Genomic DNA, 19,222 nt, shown 5'->3' on the forward strand with positions numbered 1-19,222 from the left:
AATGGGCTTGTAAGGCTGTCCTAACTATAAATACAGATGGAGGGGTCTTGTCTCTCTATCCTAATAGAATGTTGTCTCCTAATGGTGGTGTTTTCTCATCCTAACATGTTGTTGTTGTGTTCCAGCTGTCAGAGACTCTGCAGGTCCAGACTCCCGCGGTGCCCCCAGGGCAGTGCCAGCCGCCCCGCGTGGTGGGCAAGCCCAAGGCCAGAGAGGTGCAGCTGCGCTGGGGTGAGTCACTTTGCCATCCCCCCTGCCAACCTACACTACCACCCCTCTGTCACCATGCCAACCTACACTACCACCTCTCTGTCACCATGCCAACCTACACTACCACCCCTCTGTCACCATGCCAACCTACACTACCACCCTTCTGTCACCATGCCAACCTACACTACCACCTCTCTGTCACCATGCCAACCTACAGTACCACCCCTCTGTCACCATGCCAACCTACACTACCACCCCTCTGTCACCATGCCAACCTACACTACCACCTCTCTGTCACCATGCCAACCTACACTACCACCTCTCTGCCACCATGCCAACCTACACTACCACCACTCTGTCACCATGCCAACCTACACTACCACCCCTCTGCCACCATGCCAACCTACACTCCCACCCCTCTGTCACCATGCCAACTTATTCTACCACCTCTCTGTCACCATGCCAACCTACACTACCACCCCTCTGTCACCATGCCAACTTACTCTACCACCTCTCTGTCTCCATGCCAACCTACACTACCACCCCTCTGTCACCATGCCAACTTACACTACAACCACTCTGTGTGGGCATATTTTATTATCTTTTGGTGCCAGGGAATAACTGGCTTTAATATAATATATGCCATTTTAGCAGACACATTGTGTTGGGGGCCTTAAGAAAGAGTCTGTTGTCAAGCTGTCTGTTACCTGACGACAGTCTGTTGTCAAACTGTCTGTTACCTGAAGACAGTCTGTTGTCAAGCTGTCTGTTACCTGAAGACAGTCTGTTGTCAAGATGTCTGTTACCTGAAGACAGTCTGTTGTCAAGCTGTCTGTTACCTGAAGACAGTCTGTTGTCAAGCTGTCTGTTACCTGAAGACAGTCTGTTGTCAAGCTGTCTGTTACCTGACGACAGTCTGTTGTCAAACTGTCTGTTACCTGAAGACAGTCTGTTGTCAAACTGTCTGTTACCTGAAGACAGTCTGTTGTCAAGCTGTCTGTTACCTGAAGACAGTCTGTTGTCAAGCTGTCTGTTACCTGACGACAGTCTGTTGTCAAGATGTCTGTTACCTGAAGACAGTCTGTTGTCAAGCTGTCTGTTACCTGAAGACAGTCTGTTGTCAAGATGTCTGTTACCTGAAGACAGTCTGTTGTCAAGATGTCTGTTACCTGAAGACAGTCTGTTGTCAAGCTGTCTGTTACCTGACGACAGTCTGTTGTCAAGATGTCTGTTACCTGACGACAGTCTGTTGTCAAGATGTCTGTTACCTGAAGACAGTCTGTTGTCAAGCTGTCTGTTACCTGAAGACAGTCTGTTGTCAAGCTGTCTGTTACCTGAAGACAGTCTGTTGTCAAGCTGTCTGTTACCTGAAGACAGTCTGTTGTCAAGCTGTCTGTTACCTGAAGACAGTCTGTTGTCAAGCTGTCTGTTACCTGACGACAGTCTGTTGTCAAGCTGTCTCTGTTACCTGACAGACAGTCTGTTGTCAAGCTGTCTGTTACCTGAAGACAGTCTGTTGTCAAGCTGTCTGTTACCTGAAGACAGTCTGTTGTCAAGCTGTCTGTTACCTGACGACAGTCTGTTGTCAAGCTGTCTGTTACCTGACGACAGTCTGTTGTCAAGCTGTCTGTTACCTGAAGACAGTCTGTTGTCAAGCTGTCTGTTACCTGAAGACAGTCTGTTGTCAAGCTGTCTGTTACCTGAAGACAGGCTGTTGTCAAGCTGTCTGTTACCTGACGACAGTCTGTTGTCAAGATGTCTGTTACCTGACGACAGTCTGTTGTCAAGATGTCTGTTACCTGAAGACAGTCTGTTGTCAAGATGTCTGTTACCTGAAGACAGTCTGTTGTCAAGCTGTCTGTTACCTGAAGACAGTCTGTTGTCAAGCTGTCTGTTACCTGAAGACAGTCTGTTGTCAAGCTGTCTGTTACCAAGCTGTCTGTTACCTGACGACAGTCTGTTGTCAAGCTGTCTGTTACCTGAAGACAGTCTGTTGTCAAGCTGTCTGTTACCTGAAGACAGTCTGTTGTCAAGCTGTCTGTTACCTGAAGACAGTCTGTTGTCAAGCTGTCTGTTACCAAGCTGTCTGTTACCTGACGACAGTCTGTTGTCAAGCTGTCTGTTACCTGAAGACAGTCTGTTGTCAAGCTGTCTGTTACCTGAAGACAGTCTGTTGTCAAGCTGTCTGTTACCTGAAGGAAGAGTGGCCAACCCTAATTTTGTGCTAATTTTGTTGTTGACCATTGTAATTATATGTGCTGCTATTTTAGCAATTTATCATCTTAATGAGAATAATCTGGAATCTGAAAAATGAAATATAAAATAAACTAATTGGTATACGTGTGTCTCTCCCAGGACTGCCGTGTGTGGGCGGTGGCAGCCCGGTGTCGGTCTATAGTGTGGAGGTGTGTGGCGCTGGTCCTCAGGGGTCAACAGGTCAAGAGGAGGTCAGGGAGGTGTACCAAGGTTTGGAGGTCGACTGCACCGTGGGTAGTCTGCTGCCGGGACGGACGTACAGCTTCCGCCTGCGGGCCGCCAACAAGGCTGGGGTGAGACAACAACAACTTGTTTTATCCCTTTGAATGCTGGGAAAACTGAACTGAACTTTGTTGGTTCGTGAATGATACAGGATTGTCTTGTTCAGTGTGTAGGTTTGACTCTATACGTTTCAGGAGTGAACAAAAAAGTGAATTTAGTTTTTCCTCTGATTCTCTTCCTGTATGTCCTCTCTTCCTGTTTTTAGTCACGTTGTGTCACTAAAGAAAGTATGTTTGACTGTCACCGACTAATGAGTGTCTATTTTGGTTGTGTGTGTGTGTGTGTGTGTGTGTGTGTGTGTGTGTGTGTGTGTGTGTGTGTGTGTGTGTGTGTGTGTGTGTGTGTGTGTGTGTGTGTTAGTACGGACCCCTGTCAGAGCATTGTGAGGTGACCATGGGTCCCGGGGCTCCAGAGCCCTGTAAGGCACCTCACATCACCTGCAAGTCCCCTACTGTGGCTGTGGTCAGCTGGGAGGTAGGAACACAACACTTGTGACTTCTTCTGTTCTACGTGGTTTGTACTACAACAGAAATGCTCTCAAGGGGATAATACAGTTAATCAATCATCATGTTAAATCAAGACAGGTGTTTTATCTGTGTTGAACCAATCAAATCCATCCATCATGTTAACAGTCTCTGTTTTCTCCCGCCCCTCCCCAGGCTCCAGCCAGTAACGGGGCGGTCGTGTCAGAGTACCGTGTGGAGTGGGGGGCAGCGGAGGGCACCATGCAGGTGTGTTACAGCGGTGCCAGCCTCACCCACGAGGTCAAGGGACTGCTGCCCGCCACCAACTACTTCTGCCGGGTTCAGGTGAGTCTGTCTCTCAGCACTAAAGACAAGTTACCTGGTACTAGTACTTAGTAGTTACTGCTACTTCTGCCGGGTTCAGGTGAGTCTGTCTCTCAGCACTAAAGACAAGTTACCTGGTACTAGTACTTAGTAGTTACTGCTACTTCTGCCGGGTTCAGGTGAGTCTTGTCTCTCAGCACTAAAGACAAGTTACCTGGTACTAGTACTTAGTAGTTACTGCTACTTCTGCCGGGTTCAGGTGAGTCTGTCTCTCAGCACTAAAGACAAGTTACCTGGTACTAGTACTTAGTAGTTACTGCTACTTCTGCCGGGTTCAGGTGAGTCTGTCTCTCAGCACTAAAGACAAGTTACCTGGTACTAGTACTTAGTAGTTACTGCTACTTCTGCCGGGTTCAGGTGAGTCTTGTCTCTCAGCACTAAAGACAAGTTACCTGGTACTAGTACTTAGTAGTTACTGCTACTTCTGCCGGGTTCAGGTGAGTCTTGTCTCTCAGCACTAAAGACAAGTTACCTGGTACTAGTACTTAGTAGTTACTGCTTCTTCTGCCGGGTTCAAGTGAGTCTTGTCTCTCAGCACTAAAGACAAGTTACCTGGTACTAGTACTTAGTAGTTACTGCTACTTCTGCCGGGTTCAGGTGAGTCTTGTCTCTCAGCACTAAAGACAAGTTACCTGGTACTAGTACTTAGTAGTTACTGCTACTTCTGCCGGGTTCAGGTGAGTCTGTCTCTCAGCACTAAAGACAAGTTACCTGGTACTAGTACTTAGTAGTTACTGCTTCTTCTGCCGGGTTCAGGTGAGTCTTGTCTCTCAGCACTAAAGACAAGTTACCTGGTACTAGTACTTAGTAGTTACTGCTACTTCTGCCGGGTTCAGGTGAGTCTGTCTCTCAGCACTAAAGACAAGTTACCTGGTACTAGTACTTAGTAGTTACTGCTTCTTCTGCCGGGTTCAGGTGAGTGCAGCTTTCTGTTACTATGACGTACTACTTTCTATCTACAGGTGAGTCAGACAGGACAGTTACAGGTCTGTGAGAGCCAGAAATCTTGCTTGTTTGTAGGTGACCAAATACTTATTTTCCACCATAATTTGCAAATAAATTCATAAAAAATCCTACAATGTGATTTTCTGGATTTTTTTTTCTCATTTTGTCTGTCATAGTTGAAGTGTACCTATGATGAAAATTACAGGCCTCTCTCGTCTTTTTAAGTGGGAGAACTTGCACAATTGGTGGCTGACTAAATACTTTTTTGCCCCACTGTATGTTTTAGCGGTTAGGTGTTTCTGTTATTGCTGTTCAAGGTAGCTAGTTAAGTTTGTAGCTCGGCAATCTAACCAGCTAACAGGCCAATCATTCCCCAACAGGTCTGTCAGTTGACTGTCTTTCACCCTCACGCGATTCAGACTTCAGCTGCCTCCATTTACGGGCCGATCTCTGTTTTAAACAGTCTGTTTTAAACGTAAACATTATTATTTTTTTAAGTGTATTTTATCTTGATTAGATAAGTATTCACACCCCTGAGTCAATACATGTTAAAATCACCTTTGGCAGCGATTACAGCTGTGAGTCTTTCTGGGTAAATCTCTAAGAGCTTTACACACCTGGATTGCACAATATTTGTACAGTATTCTTGAAAAAATACTTCAAGATCTGTCAGGTTGGTTGTTGATCATTGCTAGACAGCCATTGTTCAAGTCTTGCCATAGATTTTCAAGTAGATTTAAGTCAAAACTGTAACTCGGCCACTCAGAAACATTCAGTGTCTTTTTGGTAAACAATTCGTGTAGATTTGGCCTTGTGTTGTAGGTTGTTGTCCTGCTGAAAGGTGAATTCATCTCCCAGTGTCTGGTGGAAAGCAGACTCAAACTGGTTTTCCTCTGGGATTTTGCCTGTGCTTAGCTCCATTCTGTTTCTTTTATATCCTGAGAAAACTCCCCAATCCTTAATGATTACAAGCATACCCATAACATGATGCAACCAACACTATGCTTGTAAATATGGAGAGTGGTACTCAGTAGTGTGTTGTATTGGATTTGCCCCAAACATAACGCTTTGTTTTCAGGAAAAACACAATTCTACTATGACATTATGAGGTATTGTGTGTAAGGCAGTGACAAGACATCTCAATTTAATCCGTTTTAAATTCAGGCGGAAACACAACAAAGGTGGAATCAGTTAAGGGGTGTGAATATTTTATAAAAGCACTGTATTTTTGGACATAAAATCGCCAGGAAATGAGCTCAGTGATTTTATTTTAGGAAATCGGTTCCCACGCATAAATAGAGATTTGTTATCTTATCCCAATGTAATCAAGGTTGGAAATGATTTTGTTTTTCAATCTGTTTGGGATTGTTGCGGTCAACTTGCAGTTTCCAAATGATTTAATACCATGTTCAGGCCCTCCCGGCCTTCCGCTCTTGGAAAAATGGTTCCTTTGTTGAATGTAGTTGGGGACCCCTGATCTACAGAGTAGTGAGTCACCATACAGTGAGGCGTTGGAGGCAGAGCTAGAGACTGGTGTACACTCACTACCACCTAGTGGTCAGAAGTGGTCATTACGACTATACATTTGGTTCCCCAGCTGCTTAGGGTAGAAAACACCTAGGCACAGATACACTACATGACAATGTTGACACCTGCTGGTCACACATCTCATTACAAAATCATGGGCATTAATATGGAGTTGGTCCCCCCCTTTGCTGTTATAACAGCATCCACTCTTCTGGGAAGGCTTTCCACTAGATGTTTCAACATTGCTGTGGGGACTTGCTTCCATTCAGCCACAAGAGCATTAGTGAGGTCGGGCATTCCAATTCATTCCGATGGGGTTCAGGTCAGGGCTCTGTGCAGGCCAGTCAAGTTCTTCCACACCGATCTCGACAAACCGTTCCTGTGTGAACCTCGCTTTGTGCACGGGGGCATTGTCATGCTGAAACAGGAAAGGGCCTTCCCCAAACTGTTGCCAAGTTGGAAGCACAGAATCGTCTAGAATGTCATTGTATGCTGTAGCGTTAAGATTTCCCTTCACTGGAACTGAGGAGCCTAGCCCGAACCATGAAAAACAGCCCCATTATTCCTCCACCAAACTTTACAGTTGGCACTATGCATTCAGGAAAATAGCGTTCTTCTGGCGTCTGCCAAACCCAGATTATTCCTTCAGACTGCCAGATGGTGAAGGGTGATTCGTCACTCCAAACAACATGTTTCCACTGCTCCATAGTCCAATGGCGTTGAGCTTTACACCACTCCAGCCGACGCTTGGCATTGCGCATGGTGATCTTAGGCTAATGTGCGGCTGCTCGGCCATGGAAACCCATTTCATGAAGTTCCCGACGAACAGTTATTGTGCTGACGTTGCTTCCAGAGGCAGTTTGGAACATGGCAGTGCTGCAACCGAGGACTGAGGATTTTAACAAACTTCAGCACTCTGTTTTCTCGTTCTGAGCTGGTGTGGCCTACCACTTTGCAGCTGAGCCATTGTTGCTCCGAGATATTTCCACTTCACAATAACAGCACTTACAGTTAACCGGGGCAGAAATGTGACTTGTTGGAAAGGTGGCGTCCTATGATGGTGCCACGTTGAAATTCACTGAGTTCTTCAGTAAGGTCATTCTACTGCCAATGTTTGTCTATGGAGATTGCATGGCTGTGTGCTCGAGTTTATACACCTGTCAGCAACGGGTGTGGCTGAAATGGCCGAATCCACTCATTTGAAGGGGTGTCCACATACTTTTGTATATATAATGTAACTAGTATCATCAACCCAAATCCAGGGAAAAATAGGAAACTGACAGTGTCCTGCGAAAACTTTATCCTAGTTGTCACATTCTGGCAGTAAAGACAGTGTGTGTTACGACATTAAAAGCCTGTGTCTCTTCTGTAACATATTATATCATCTCTCTCCCCCTTTTCCCAGGCTGTGAACGTGGCTGGCGTAGGTCTGTTCAGTGAGGCGGTCCTCTGTCAAACTCCTCCTTCTGTACCTGCGGCCGTCAGCAGTGTCCATGCCCTCAAAGAGGCGGAGCTACGTGGATACCACACCTCCGCAGACCAGGAGGAAGAAGAGGAGGAGGAGGAGGAGGAGGAAGATGGACCCCCCACGCCTCCTCTCTACTCCCCCTCCACTTGTCTAGGTCAGTTTGGTTTGACATTGTTTTGTTTGTCTTGTTGAATGTTGTAAACTCTCATTGGGACCATAAAAATATATATATACAGTACCAGTCAAAAGTTTAGACATTACTCATTCCATGGTTTCTCTTTATTTTTACTATTTTCTACATTGTAGAATAATAGTGAAGACATCAAAACTATGATATAACACATATGGAATCATGTAGTAACCAAAAAAGTGTTAAACAAGTCTAAATATATTTTATATTTGAGTTTCTTCAAAGTAGCCACCCTTTGCCTTGATGACAGCTTTGCAAACTCTTGGCGTTTTCTCAACCAATTCAATTAACAAGTGTGCCTTGTTAAAAGTTAATTTGTGGAATTTCTTTACTTCTTAATGCATTTGAGCCAATCAGTTATGTTGTGACCCAGGTAGGGGTGGTTCACAGAAGATAACTCTAATTGGTAAAAGTCCATATTATGGTAAGAACAGCTCAAATAAGCAAAGAGAAATGACAGTCCATCATTACTTTAAGACATGAAGGTCAGTCAATACTGTTGGATTCTTATTTTTCAGAGTAAATAACCCACGGGCACTATAGAAGCTTTTAACTAAGTTTAATTCTTCCCAAAGGTTCTGTACAGCTGAAAACAGACTCTGTTGATGTCTTCACTATTATTCTACAATGTAGAAAATAGTAAAAATAAAGAACGACCCTTGAATGACTAGGTGTGTCCAAACGTTTGCCCCAGGGCAGTGATTGGGGACATTGTCCTGTGCGTTCATTCGGATGGGACGTTAAACGGGTGTCCTGAGACTCTGGTCATTAAAGATCCCATGGTACTTAATCGTAAGAGTAGGGGGTGTTAACCCCGATATCCTGGCTTCATTGTGTGGAGAGGTGTGTGTGGAGAGGTGTGTGTGGAGAGGTGTGTGTCGAGTCGTGGTGTTGATGCAGACGTGCCCAACGTAATTGCCCCTCAGGGAAACAGTTGTTTTAATTGAACCGTTTGAATTGAAATTGGATTGAAAAGCACTATATAATATTATTATTGTTGTTATTGTTGTAGCTGTTGGTTGGGAGCCGCCGTGCGACCACGGGGCTGAGATCTCCTCCTACCTCATAGACCTGGGAGAGAGACAGTCCATCTCTGTAGGACCAGTCACCAAGTATATCATTCAGCACCTGCAACCGGACACCAGCTACAGGTACACACACACACACACACACACACACACACACACACACACACACACACACACACACACACACACACACACACACACACACACACACACACACAGGTACACACACACACACACTACACCAGGTACACACACACACACACACACACACTACACCAGGTACACACACACACACACACTACACCAGGTATATACACACACACTACACCAGGTATACACACACACACACACACACACACTACACCAGGTATACACACACACACACACTACACCAGGTACACAGACACTCTGCCTCATACACACCTCTAAACCATCTCTCTGGCTCTCCTCCCTCCCTACATGCTTCTCCTCTCCTCCTTCCCGTTTCTTCCTCTCACCTCTTTGTAGGATTCGTATCCAGGCTCTGAACAGCCTAGGATCAGGTCCGTTTAGCCACACCTTTAAGTTGAAGACCAAGCCTCTCCCTCCCCAGCCCCCCCGGCTAGAGTGTACTGCTTTCAGCCACCAGACCCTCAGGCTGAAGTGGGGTGACGGCCCGGCCAAGGCCACGCCCTCAGACGCCCTCCAGTACCAGCTGCAGATGGAGGACAAGAGAGGCAGGTTGGTAGCCTGGTTAAACCCTACAATATCATTAGTACCAGCTGCAGATGGAGGACAAGAGAGGCAGGTTGGTAGCCTGGTTAAACCCTACAATATCATTAGTACCAGCTGCAGATGGAGGACAAGAGAGGCAGGTTGGTAGCCTGGTTAAACCCTACAATAGCATTAGTACCAGCTGCAGATGGAGGACAAGAGAGGCAGGTTGGTAGCCTGGTTAAACCCTACAATATCATTAGTACCAGCTGCAGACGAGGGACAAGAGAGGCAGGTTGGTAGCCTGGTTAAACCCTACAATATCATTAGTACCAGCTGCAGACGAGGGAGAAGAGAGGCAGGTTGGTAGCCTGGTTAAACCCCACAATATCATTAGTACCAGCTGCAGACGAGGGACAAGAGAGGCAGGTTGGTAGCCTGGTTAAACCCCACAATATCATTAGTACCAGCTGCAGACGAGGGACAAGAGAGGCAGGTTGGTAGCCTGGTTAAACCCCACAATATCATTAGTACCAGCTGCAGACGGAGGACAAGAGAGGCAGGTTGGTAGCCTGGTTAAACCCCACAATATCATTAGTACCAGCTGCAGACGAGGGACAAGAGAGGCAGGTTGGTAGCCTGGTTAAACCCCACAATATCATTAGTACCAGCTGCAGACGAGGGACAAGAGAGGCAGGTTGGTAGCCTGGTTAAACCCTACAATATCATTAGTACCAGCTGCAGACGAGGGACAAGAGAGGCAGGTTGGTAGCCTGGTTAAACCCCACAATATCATTAGTACCAGCTGCAGACGGAGGACAAGAGAGGCAGGTTGGTAGCCTGGTTAAACCCCACAATATCATTAGTACCAGCTGCAGACGAGGGACAAGAGAGGCAGGTTGGTAGCCTGGTTAAACCCCACAATATCATTAGTACCAGCTGCAGACGGAGGACAAGAGAGGCAGGTTGGTAGCCTGGTTAAACCCCACAATATCATTAGTACCAGCTGCAGACGAGGGACAAGAGAGGCAGGTTGGTAGCCTGGTTAAACCCCACAATATCATTAGTACCAGCTGCAGACGAGGGACAAGAGAGGCAGGTTGGTAGCCTGGTTAAACCCCACAATATCATTAGTACCAGCTGCAGATGGAGGACAAGAGAGGCAGGTTGGTAGCCTGGTTAAACCCCACAATATCATTAGTACCAGCTGCAGACGGAGGACAAGAGAGGCAGGTTGGTAGCCTGGTTAAACCCCACAATATCATTAGTACCAGCTGCAGACGGAGGACAAGAGAGGCAGGTTGGTAGCCTGGTTAAACCCCACAATATCATTAGTACCAGCTGCAGACGGAGGACAAGAGAGGCAGGTTGGTAGCCTGGTTAAACCCCACAATATCATTAGTACCAGCTGCAGACGAGGGACAAGAGAGGCAGGTTGGTAGCCTGGTTAAACCCCACAATATCATTAGTACCAGCTGCAGACGAGGGACAAGAGAGGCAGGTTGGTAGCCTGGTTAAACCCCACAATATCATTAGTACCAGCTGCAGACGGAGGACAAGAGAGGCAGGTTGGTAGCCTGGTTAAACCCCACAATATCATTAGTACCAGCTGCAGACGAGGGACAAGAGAGGCAGGTTGGTAGCCTGGTTAAACCCCACAATATCATTAGTACCAGCTGCAGACGGAGGACAAGAGAGGCAGGTTGGTAGCCTGGTTAAACCCCACAATATCATTAGTACCAGCTGCAGACGGAGGACAAGAGAGGCAGGTTGGTAGCCTGGTTAAACCCCACAATATCATTAGTACCAGCTGCAGACGAGGGACAAGAGAGGCAGGTTGGTAGCCTGGTTAAACCCCACAATATCATTAGTCTGGAATCTCTGGATGGAAATGTATGGTATATGTATTTATACTATCATTATAAAACAGGTTGTATGGATCCTGGATGCTGATTGGCTGATAGCAGGGAGTTATTCACCACAATCCCTGGTTAATACCTGTTGAATTATCCACTGTCCCACAGCCCAGCCAGGCAATTTATAAACGTAATCTCCCCCCCCGCTTTAGTTGGCTAGCTAGCAAAGGAGAAGTAGTTAGTCTCCGTAGCAACCATGCTTGCTTAGAACGTCCATGACAATAGAATAGACCACCAGCCCGTTTGGCGTGCAACTTCAGAATCTCAAAACTAGCAATTTGCTTTTGCCCAGGACTAAAGGAAAAGGGGGGGTATCATCTAGTCAGTTGTCCAACTGAATGTATTCAACTGAAATGTGTCTTCCGCATTTAACCCTCTGAATCAGAGAGGTGTGGGGGGGGACTGCCTTAATCGTCCGGGGAACAGTGGGTTAACTGCCTTGCTCAGGGCCCGGGGAACAGTGGGTTAACTGCCTTGCTCAGGGCCCGGGGAACAGTGGGTTAACTGCCTTGCTCAGGGCCCGGGGAACAGTGGGTTAACTGCCTTGCTCAGGGCCCGGGGAACAGTGGGTTAACTGCCTTGCTCAGGGCCCGGGGAACAGTGGGTTAACTGCCTTGCTCAGGGCCCGGGGAACAGTGGGTTAACTGCCTTGCTCAGGGCCCGGGGAACAGTGGGTTAACTGCCTTGCTCAGGGCCCGGGGAACAGTGGGTTAACTGCCTTGCTCAGGGCCCGGGGAACAGTGGGTTAACTGCCTTGCTCAGGGCCCGGGGAACAGAGGGTTAACTGCCTTGCTCAGGGGCAGAACGACAGATTTTTTTACCTTGTCAGCTCAGGGGGATTCGATCCAGCAACCTTTCGGTTACCGATCCAACCCTCTAATTATATCATATGGTTGAAATAAGGATGAAATAAAAATGTGTTTATTATTTGTTCTCAAACATTTTATAAAAGCAATAAGGCCCCTCGAACCCTTGAATAGGGCGGGTAACCTTGGCTTCGCCTCGGGCCTAAGAAAAGCCCATACTCAGGAGTTATCACTACTTCAGCAAACTATCAGGTGAAACTCTGTTGATATGTATTGCCAGTGATATTATATTTTAAGGAAGAGGTCAACTCCGCTTTCTATTCACACATTTGAGATTTTTTTATTATTTACATTTCTGCTGACTTCTGCCCAGGATTTTCACAATGTCAGAACAATAGATCAACTGGCAGACAGGCTGGAAGGTGTTAATATGATGCTGAAAGGTGTTAATATGATGCAGACGGGAAGAAAGGTGTTAATATGATGCTGAAAGGCTAAAAGGTGTTAATATGATGCAGACAGGCAGAAAGGTGTTAATATGATGCAGACAGGCAGAAAGGTGTTAATATGATGCAGACAGGCAGAAAGGTGTTAATATGATGTAGACAGGCAGAAAGGTGTTAATATGATGCAGACCGGCAGAAAGGTGTTAATATGATGCAGACGGGCTGAAAGGTGTTAATATGATGCAGACGGGCTGAAAGGTGTTAATATGATGCAGACAGGCAGAAAGGTGTTAATATGATGCAGACAGGCAGAAAGGTGTTAATATGATGCAGACAGGCTGAAAGGTGTTAATATGATGCAGACGGGCAGAAAGGTGTTAATATGATGCAGACAGGCAGAAAGGTGTTAATATGATGCAGACGGGCTGAAAGGTGTTAATATGATGCAGACAGGCTGAAAGGTGTTAATATGATGCAGACAGGCAGAAAGGTGTTAATATGATGCAGACGGGCAGAAAGGTGTTAATATGATGCAGACGGGCTAAAAGGTGTTAATATGATGCAGACAGGCAGAAAGGTGTTAATATGATGCAGACGGGCAGAAAGGTGTTAATATGATGCAGAAAGGTGTTAATATGATGTAGACAGAGAGAAAGGTGTTAATATGATGCAGACAGGCTAAAAGGTGTTAATATGATGCAGACAGGCAGAAAAGTGTTAATATGATGCAGACGGGCAGAAAGGTGTTAATATGATGCAGAAAGGTGTTAATATGATGTAGACAGGCAGAAAGGTGTTAATATGATGCAGACGGGCAGAAAGGTGTTAATATGATGCAGACGGGCAGAAAGGTGTTAATATGATGCAGACAGGCAGAAAGGTGTTAATATGATGCAGACAGGCTAAAAGGTGTTAATATGATGCAGACAGGCATAAAGGTGTTAATATGATGCAGACAGGCTGAAAGGTGTTAATATGATGCAGAAAGGTGTTAATATGATGCAGACAGGCTAAAAGGTGTTAATATGATGCAGACAGGCAGAAAGGTGTTAATATGATGCAGACATGCATAAAGGTGTTAATATGATGCAGACAGGCTGAAAGGTGTTAATATGATGCAGAAAGGTGTTAATATGATGCAGACAGGCTAAAAGGTGTTAATATGATGCAGACAGGCTGAAAGGTGTTAATATGATGCAGCCAGGCAGAAAGGTGTTAATATGATGCAGACAGTCTGAAAGGTGTTAATATGATGCAGACAGGCTGAAAGGTGTTAATATGATGCAGACAGGCAGAAAGGTGTTAATATGATGCAGACAGGCAGAAAGGTTTTAATATGATGCAGACAGGCAGAAAGGTGTTAATATGATGCAGACAGGCTGAAAGGTGTTAATATGATGCAGACAGGCAGAAAGGTGTTAATATGATGCAGACAGGCAGAAAGGTTTTAATATGATGCAGACAGGCAGAAAGGTGTTAATATGATGTAGACAGGCAGAAAGGTGTTAATATGATGCAGACAGGCAGAAAGGTGTTAATATGATGTAGACAGGCAGAAAGGTGTTAATATGATGCAGACAGGCAGAAAGGTTTTAATATGATGCAGACAGGCAGAAAGGTGTTAATATGATGCAGACGGGCTAAAAGGTGTTAATATGATGCAGACAGGCAGAAAGGTGTTAATATGATGCAGACGGGCAGAAAGGTGTTAATATGATGCAGAAAGGTGTTAATATGATGTAGACAGAGAGAAAGGTGTTAATATGATGCAGACAGGCTAAAAGGTGTTAATATGATGCAGACAGGCAGAAAGGTGTTAATATGATGCAGACGGGCAGAAAGGTGTTAATATGATGCAGAAAGGTGTTAATATGATGTAGACAGGCAGAAAGGTGTTAATATGATGCAGACGGGCAGAAAGGTGTTAATATGATGCAGACGGGCAGAAAGGTGTTAATATGATGCAGACAGGCAGAAAGGTGTTAATATGATGCAGACAGGCTAAAAGGTGTTAATATGATGCAGACAGGCAGAAAGGTGTTAATATGATGCAGACAGGCATAAAGGTGTTAATATGATGCAGACAGGCTGAAAGGTGTTAATATGATGCAGAAAGGTGTTAATATGATGCAGACAGGCTAAAAGGTGTTAATATGATGCAGACAGGCAGAAAGGTGTTAATATGATGCAGACATGCATAAAGGTGTTAATATGATGCAGACAGGCTGAAAGGTGTTAATATGATGCAGAAAGGTGTTAATATGATGCAGACAGGCTAAAAGGTGTTAATATGATGCAGACAGGCTGAAAGGTGTTAATATGATGCAGCCAGGCAGAAAGGTGTTAATATGATGCAGACAGGCTGAAAGGTGTTAATATGATGCAGACAGGCTGAAAGGTGTTAATATGATGCAGACAGGCAGAAAGGTGTTAATATGATGCAGACAGGCAGAAAGGTTTTAATATGATGCAGACAGGCAGAAAGGTGTTAATATGATGCAGACAGGCTGAAAGGTGTTAATATGATGCAGACAGGCAGAAAGGTGTTAATATGATGCAGACAGGCAGAAAGGTTTTAATATGATGCAGACAGGCAGAAAGGTGTTAATATGATGTAGACAGGCAGAAAGGTGTTAATATGATGCAGACAGGCAGAAAGGTGTTAATATGATGTAGACAGGCAGAAAGGTGTTAATATGATGCAGACAGGCAGAAAGGTTTTAATATGATGCAGACAGGCAGAAAGGTGTTAATATGATGCAGACAGGCTGAAAGGTGTTAATATGATGTAGACAGGCAGAAAGGTGTTAATATGATGCAGACAGGCAGAAAGGTGTTAATATGATGCAGACAGGCAGAAAGGTGTTAATATGATGCAGACAGGCAGAAAGGTGTTAATATGATGCAGACAGGCTGAAAGGTGTTAATATGATGCAGACAGGCAGAAAGGTTTTAATATGATGCAGACAGGCTGAAAGGTGTTAATATGATGTAGACAGGCAGAAAGGTGTTAATATGATGCAGACAGGCAGAAAGGTGTTAATATGATGCAGACAGGCTGAAAGGTGTTAATATGATGCAGACAGGCAGAAAGGTGTTAATATGATGCAGACAGGCTGAAAGGTGTTAATATGATGTAGACAGGCAGAAAGGTGTTAATATGATGCAGACAGGCAGAAAGGTTTTAATATGATGCAGACAGGCAGAAAGGTGTTAATATGATGCAGACAGGCTGAAAGGTGTTAATATGATGTAGACAGGCAGAAAGGTGTTAATATGATGCAGACAGGCTGAAAGGTGTTAATATGATGCAGACAGGCTAAAAGGTGTTAATATGATGCAGACAGGCTGAAAGGTGTTAATATGATGCAGCCAGGCAGAAAGGTGTTAATATGATGCAGACAGGCAGAAAGGTGTTAATATGATGCAGACAGGCTGAAAGGTGTTAATATGATGTAGACAGGCAGAAAGGTGTTAATATGATGCAGACAGGCAGAAAGGTGTTAATATGATGTAGACAGGCATAAAGGTGTTAATATGATGCAGACAGGCAGAAAGGTGTTAATATGATGCAGACAGGCAGAAAGGTGTTAATATGATGCAGACAGGCAGAAAGGTGTTAATATGATGCAGACAGGCTGAAAGGTGTTAATATGATGCAGACAGGCAGAAAGGTTTTAATATGATGCAGACAGGCTGAAAGGTGTTAATATGATGTAGACAGGCAGAAAGGTGTTAATATGATGCAGACAGGCAGAAAGGTGTTAATATGATGCAGACAGGCTGAAAGGTGTTAATATGATGCAGACAGGCAGAAAGGTTTTAATATGATGCAGACAGGCAGAAAGGTGTTAATATGATGCAGACAGGCTGAAAGGTGTTAATATGATGCAGACAGGCAGAAAGGTGTTAATATGATGCAGACAGGCTGAAAGGTGTTAATATGATGCAGACAGGCTAAAAGGTGTTAATATGATGCAGACAGGCTGAAAGGTGTTAATATGATGCAGCCAGGCAGAAAGGTGTTAATATGATGCAGACAGGCAGAAAGGTGTTAATATGATGCAGACAGGCTGAAAGGTGTTAATATGATGTAGACAGGCAGAAAGGTGTTAATATGATGCAGACAGGCAGAAAGGTGTTAATATGATGCAGACAGACTGAAAGGTTTTAATATGAAGCTGTAACCTTCAGTTTTAGTGAAGTGTTGGAAATGGTTCCAACTAAATGTGTTGCCTTGTCCAAATAAGGAGACTGGCAGACAAGACCTGTTTTATACCTTTCTCCCTGTCGTCCCCTCCCCTCTCTCCTCTCCAGGTTTGTCTCCCTGTACAGAGGGCCCTGCCACACTCACAAAGTCCAGCGGCTCAATGAGTCTACCTCGTACATGTTCCGCATCCAGGCCTTGAACGAGGCGGGCCAAGGCCCCTTCTCCACCGTTTACACCTTCACCACCCCCCGCTCGCCACCCGCCCCTATTAAAGGTACATCTCTCTCTTTTCAGCCCCTCTGTCCTCCACACGTTCTCTCACCTCTGTAATGTATAGACCTTCACCTCCCCATTCCTGTCCCATCCTCTCACCTCACCTCTGTAATGTATAGACCTTCACCTCCCCATTCCTGTCCCATCCTCTCATCTCACCTCTGTAATGTATAGGCCTTCACCTCCCCATTCCTGTCCCATCCTCTCACCTCACCTCTGTAATGTATAGACCTTCACCTCCTCATTCCTGTCCCATCCTCTCACCTCACCTCTGTAATGTATAGACCTTCACCTCCCCATTCCTGTCCCATCCTCTCACCTCACCTCTGTAATGTATAGGCCTTCACCTCCCCATTCCTGTCCCATCCTCTCACCTCACCTCTGTAATGTATAGACCTTCACCTCCCCATTCCTGTCCCGTCCTCTCACCTCACCTCTGTAATGTATAGACCTTCACTTCCCCATTCCTGTCCCATCCTCTCACCTCACCTCTGTAATGTATAGACCTTCACCTCCTCATTCCTGTCCCATCCTCTCACCTCACCTCTGTAATGTATAGACCTTCACCTCCCCATTCCTGTCCCGTCCTCTCACCTCACCTCTGTAATGTATAGACCTTCACCTCCCCATTCCTGTCCCGTCCTCTCACCTCACCTCTGTAATGTATAGACCTTCACCTCCCCATTCCTGTCCCATCCTCTCACCTCACCTCTGTAATGTATAGACCTTCACCTCCCCATTCCTGTCCCATCCTCTCACCTCACCTCTGTAATGTATAGACCTTCACCTCCCCATTCCTGTCCCATCCTCTCACCTCACCTCTGTAATGTATAGGCCTTCACCTCCCCATTCCTGTCCCATCCTCTCACCTCACCTCTGTAATGTATAGGCCTTCACCTCCCCATTCCTGTCCCATCCTCTCACCTCACCTCTGTAATGTATAGGCCTTCACCTCCCCAGTCCTGTCCCATCCTCTCACCTCACCTCTGTAATGTATAGACCTTCACCTCCTCATTCCTGTCCCGTCCTCTCACCTCACCTCTGTAATGTATAGGCCTTCACCTCCCCATTCCTGTCCCATCCTCTCACCTCACCTCTGTAATGTATAGGCCTTCACCTCCCCATTCCTGTCCCATCCTCTCACCTCACCTCTGTAATGTATAGGCCTTCACCTCCCCATTCCTGTCCCATCCTCTCACCTCACCTCTGTAATGTATAGACCTTCACCTCCTCATTCCACTTCTATTTCTCCTGTTTATTTCTCCTGTTCTCACCTGGACTCTGAACTGACCTTTATTCCTCTGTGGCTCACCTCTTCTCACCTTTCTCCTGACTCACCTCTTCTCACCTTTCTCCTGACTCACCTCTTCTCACCTTTCTCCTGACTCACCTCTTCTCACCTTTCTCCTGACTCACCTCTTCTCACCTTTCTCCTGACTCACCTCTTCTCACCTTTCTCCTGACTCACCTCTTCTCACCTTTCTCCTGACTCACCTCTTCTCACCTTTCTCCTGACTCACCTCTTCTCACCTTTCTCCTGACTCACATCTTCTCACCTTTCTCCTGACTCACCTCTTCTCACCTTTCTCCTGACTCACCTCTTCTCACCTTTCTCCTGACTCACCTTTCAGCCTCACTGTCCTCACCTGTCAGCACCTTTCAGTCTTAATCCTTGTGTGTGTTGTACTCTCTCTCTGTAGCTCCACGAGTGGAGCGTGTGGAGGACATGTCTTCAGTCTGTGAAGTGAGCTGGGAGCCCCTGCTGCCCATGAAGGGAGACCCCATCATCTACACAGTGCAAAGCATGATGGGTAACTCTGAGTACAAACAGGTAAGAAGAATGAGAAGGGATGTGATTTATGTAGCACTGGATGGGGGGGAAACTCACCACAGCTATTGTCAATGTGTAGCACCCCACTGAAGTCATACCACGTTAGCTTGTCCATGAAGTCACGTCACTGTCTTAAGTCATCGCTGTACAACAGTGGTCACCAACCGGTGGATCGCCATCAGCTGGTCGATGTCCAAGGCATTCCTGAAGGTAGAACGACTCCGGCCTACCCAGCAGCCCCAGAGACCTGTAGAAGGTTAATGTTAACTAGCTAACGTTGCCCGTGAATGGAA

At 45.8% G+C, this 19,222-nt stretch overlaps 1 protein-coding gene across 6 annotated transcripts in view; it reads left to right on the forward strand.

Annotated features, from left to right (window-relative positions):
• Window positions 1-19,222, forward strand: part of fndc3a (fibronectin type III domain containing 3A) — a 206,337-nt gene that overhangs the window by 169,154 nt on the left and 17,961 nt on the right. For all 6 annotated transcript variants that reach the window (XM_071358146.1, XM_071358147.1, XM_071358149.1 and 3 more), the window contains 9 exons: window positions 126-231; window positions 2,566-2,759; window positions 3,109-3,222; window positions 3,408-3,557; window positions 7,474-7,690; window positions 8,739-8,877; window positions 9,262-9,474; window positions 16,933-17,099; window positions 18,799-18,929. In XM_071358146.1, coding sequence (XP_071214247.1) covers window positions 126-231; window positions 2,566-2,759; window positions 3,109-3,222; window positions 3,408-3,557; window positions 7,474-7,690; window positions 8,739-8,877; window positions 9,262-9,474; window positions 16,933-17,099; window positions 18,799-18,929 — 1,431 coding nt within the window. The remainder of the gene's footprint in view (window positions 1-125; window positions 232-2,565; window positions 2,760-3,108; window positions 3,223-3,407; window positions 3,558-7,473; window positions 7,691-8,738; window positions 8,878-9,261; window positions 9,475-16,932; window positions 17,100-18,798; window positions 18,930-19,222) is intronic.

Source organism: Salvelinus alpinus, chromosome 21 (assembly GCF_045679555.1).
Source record: "Salvelinus alpinus chromosome 21, SLU_Salpinus.1, whole genome shotgun sequence".
Taxonomy (NCBI): Eukaryota; Metazoa; Chordata; class Actinopteri; order Salmoniformes; family Salmonidae; genus Salvelinus; species Salvelinus alpinus.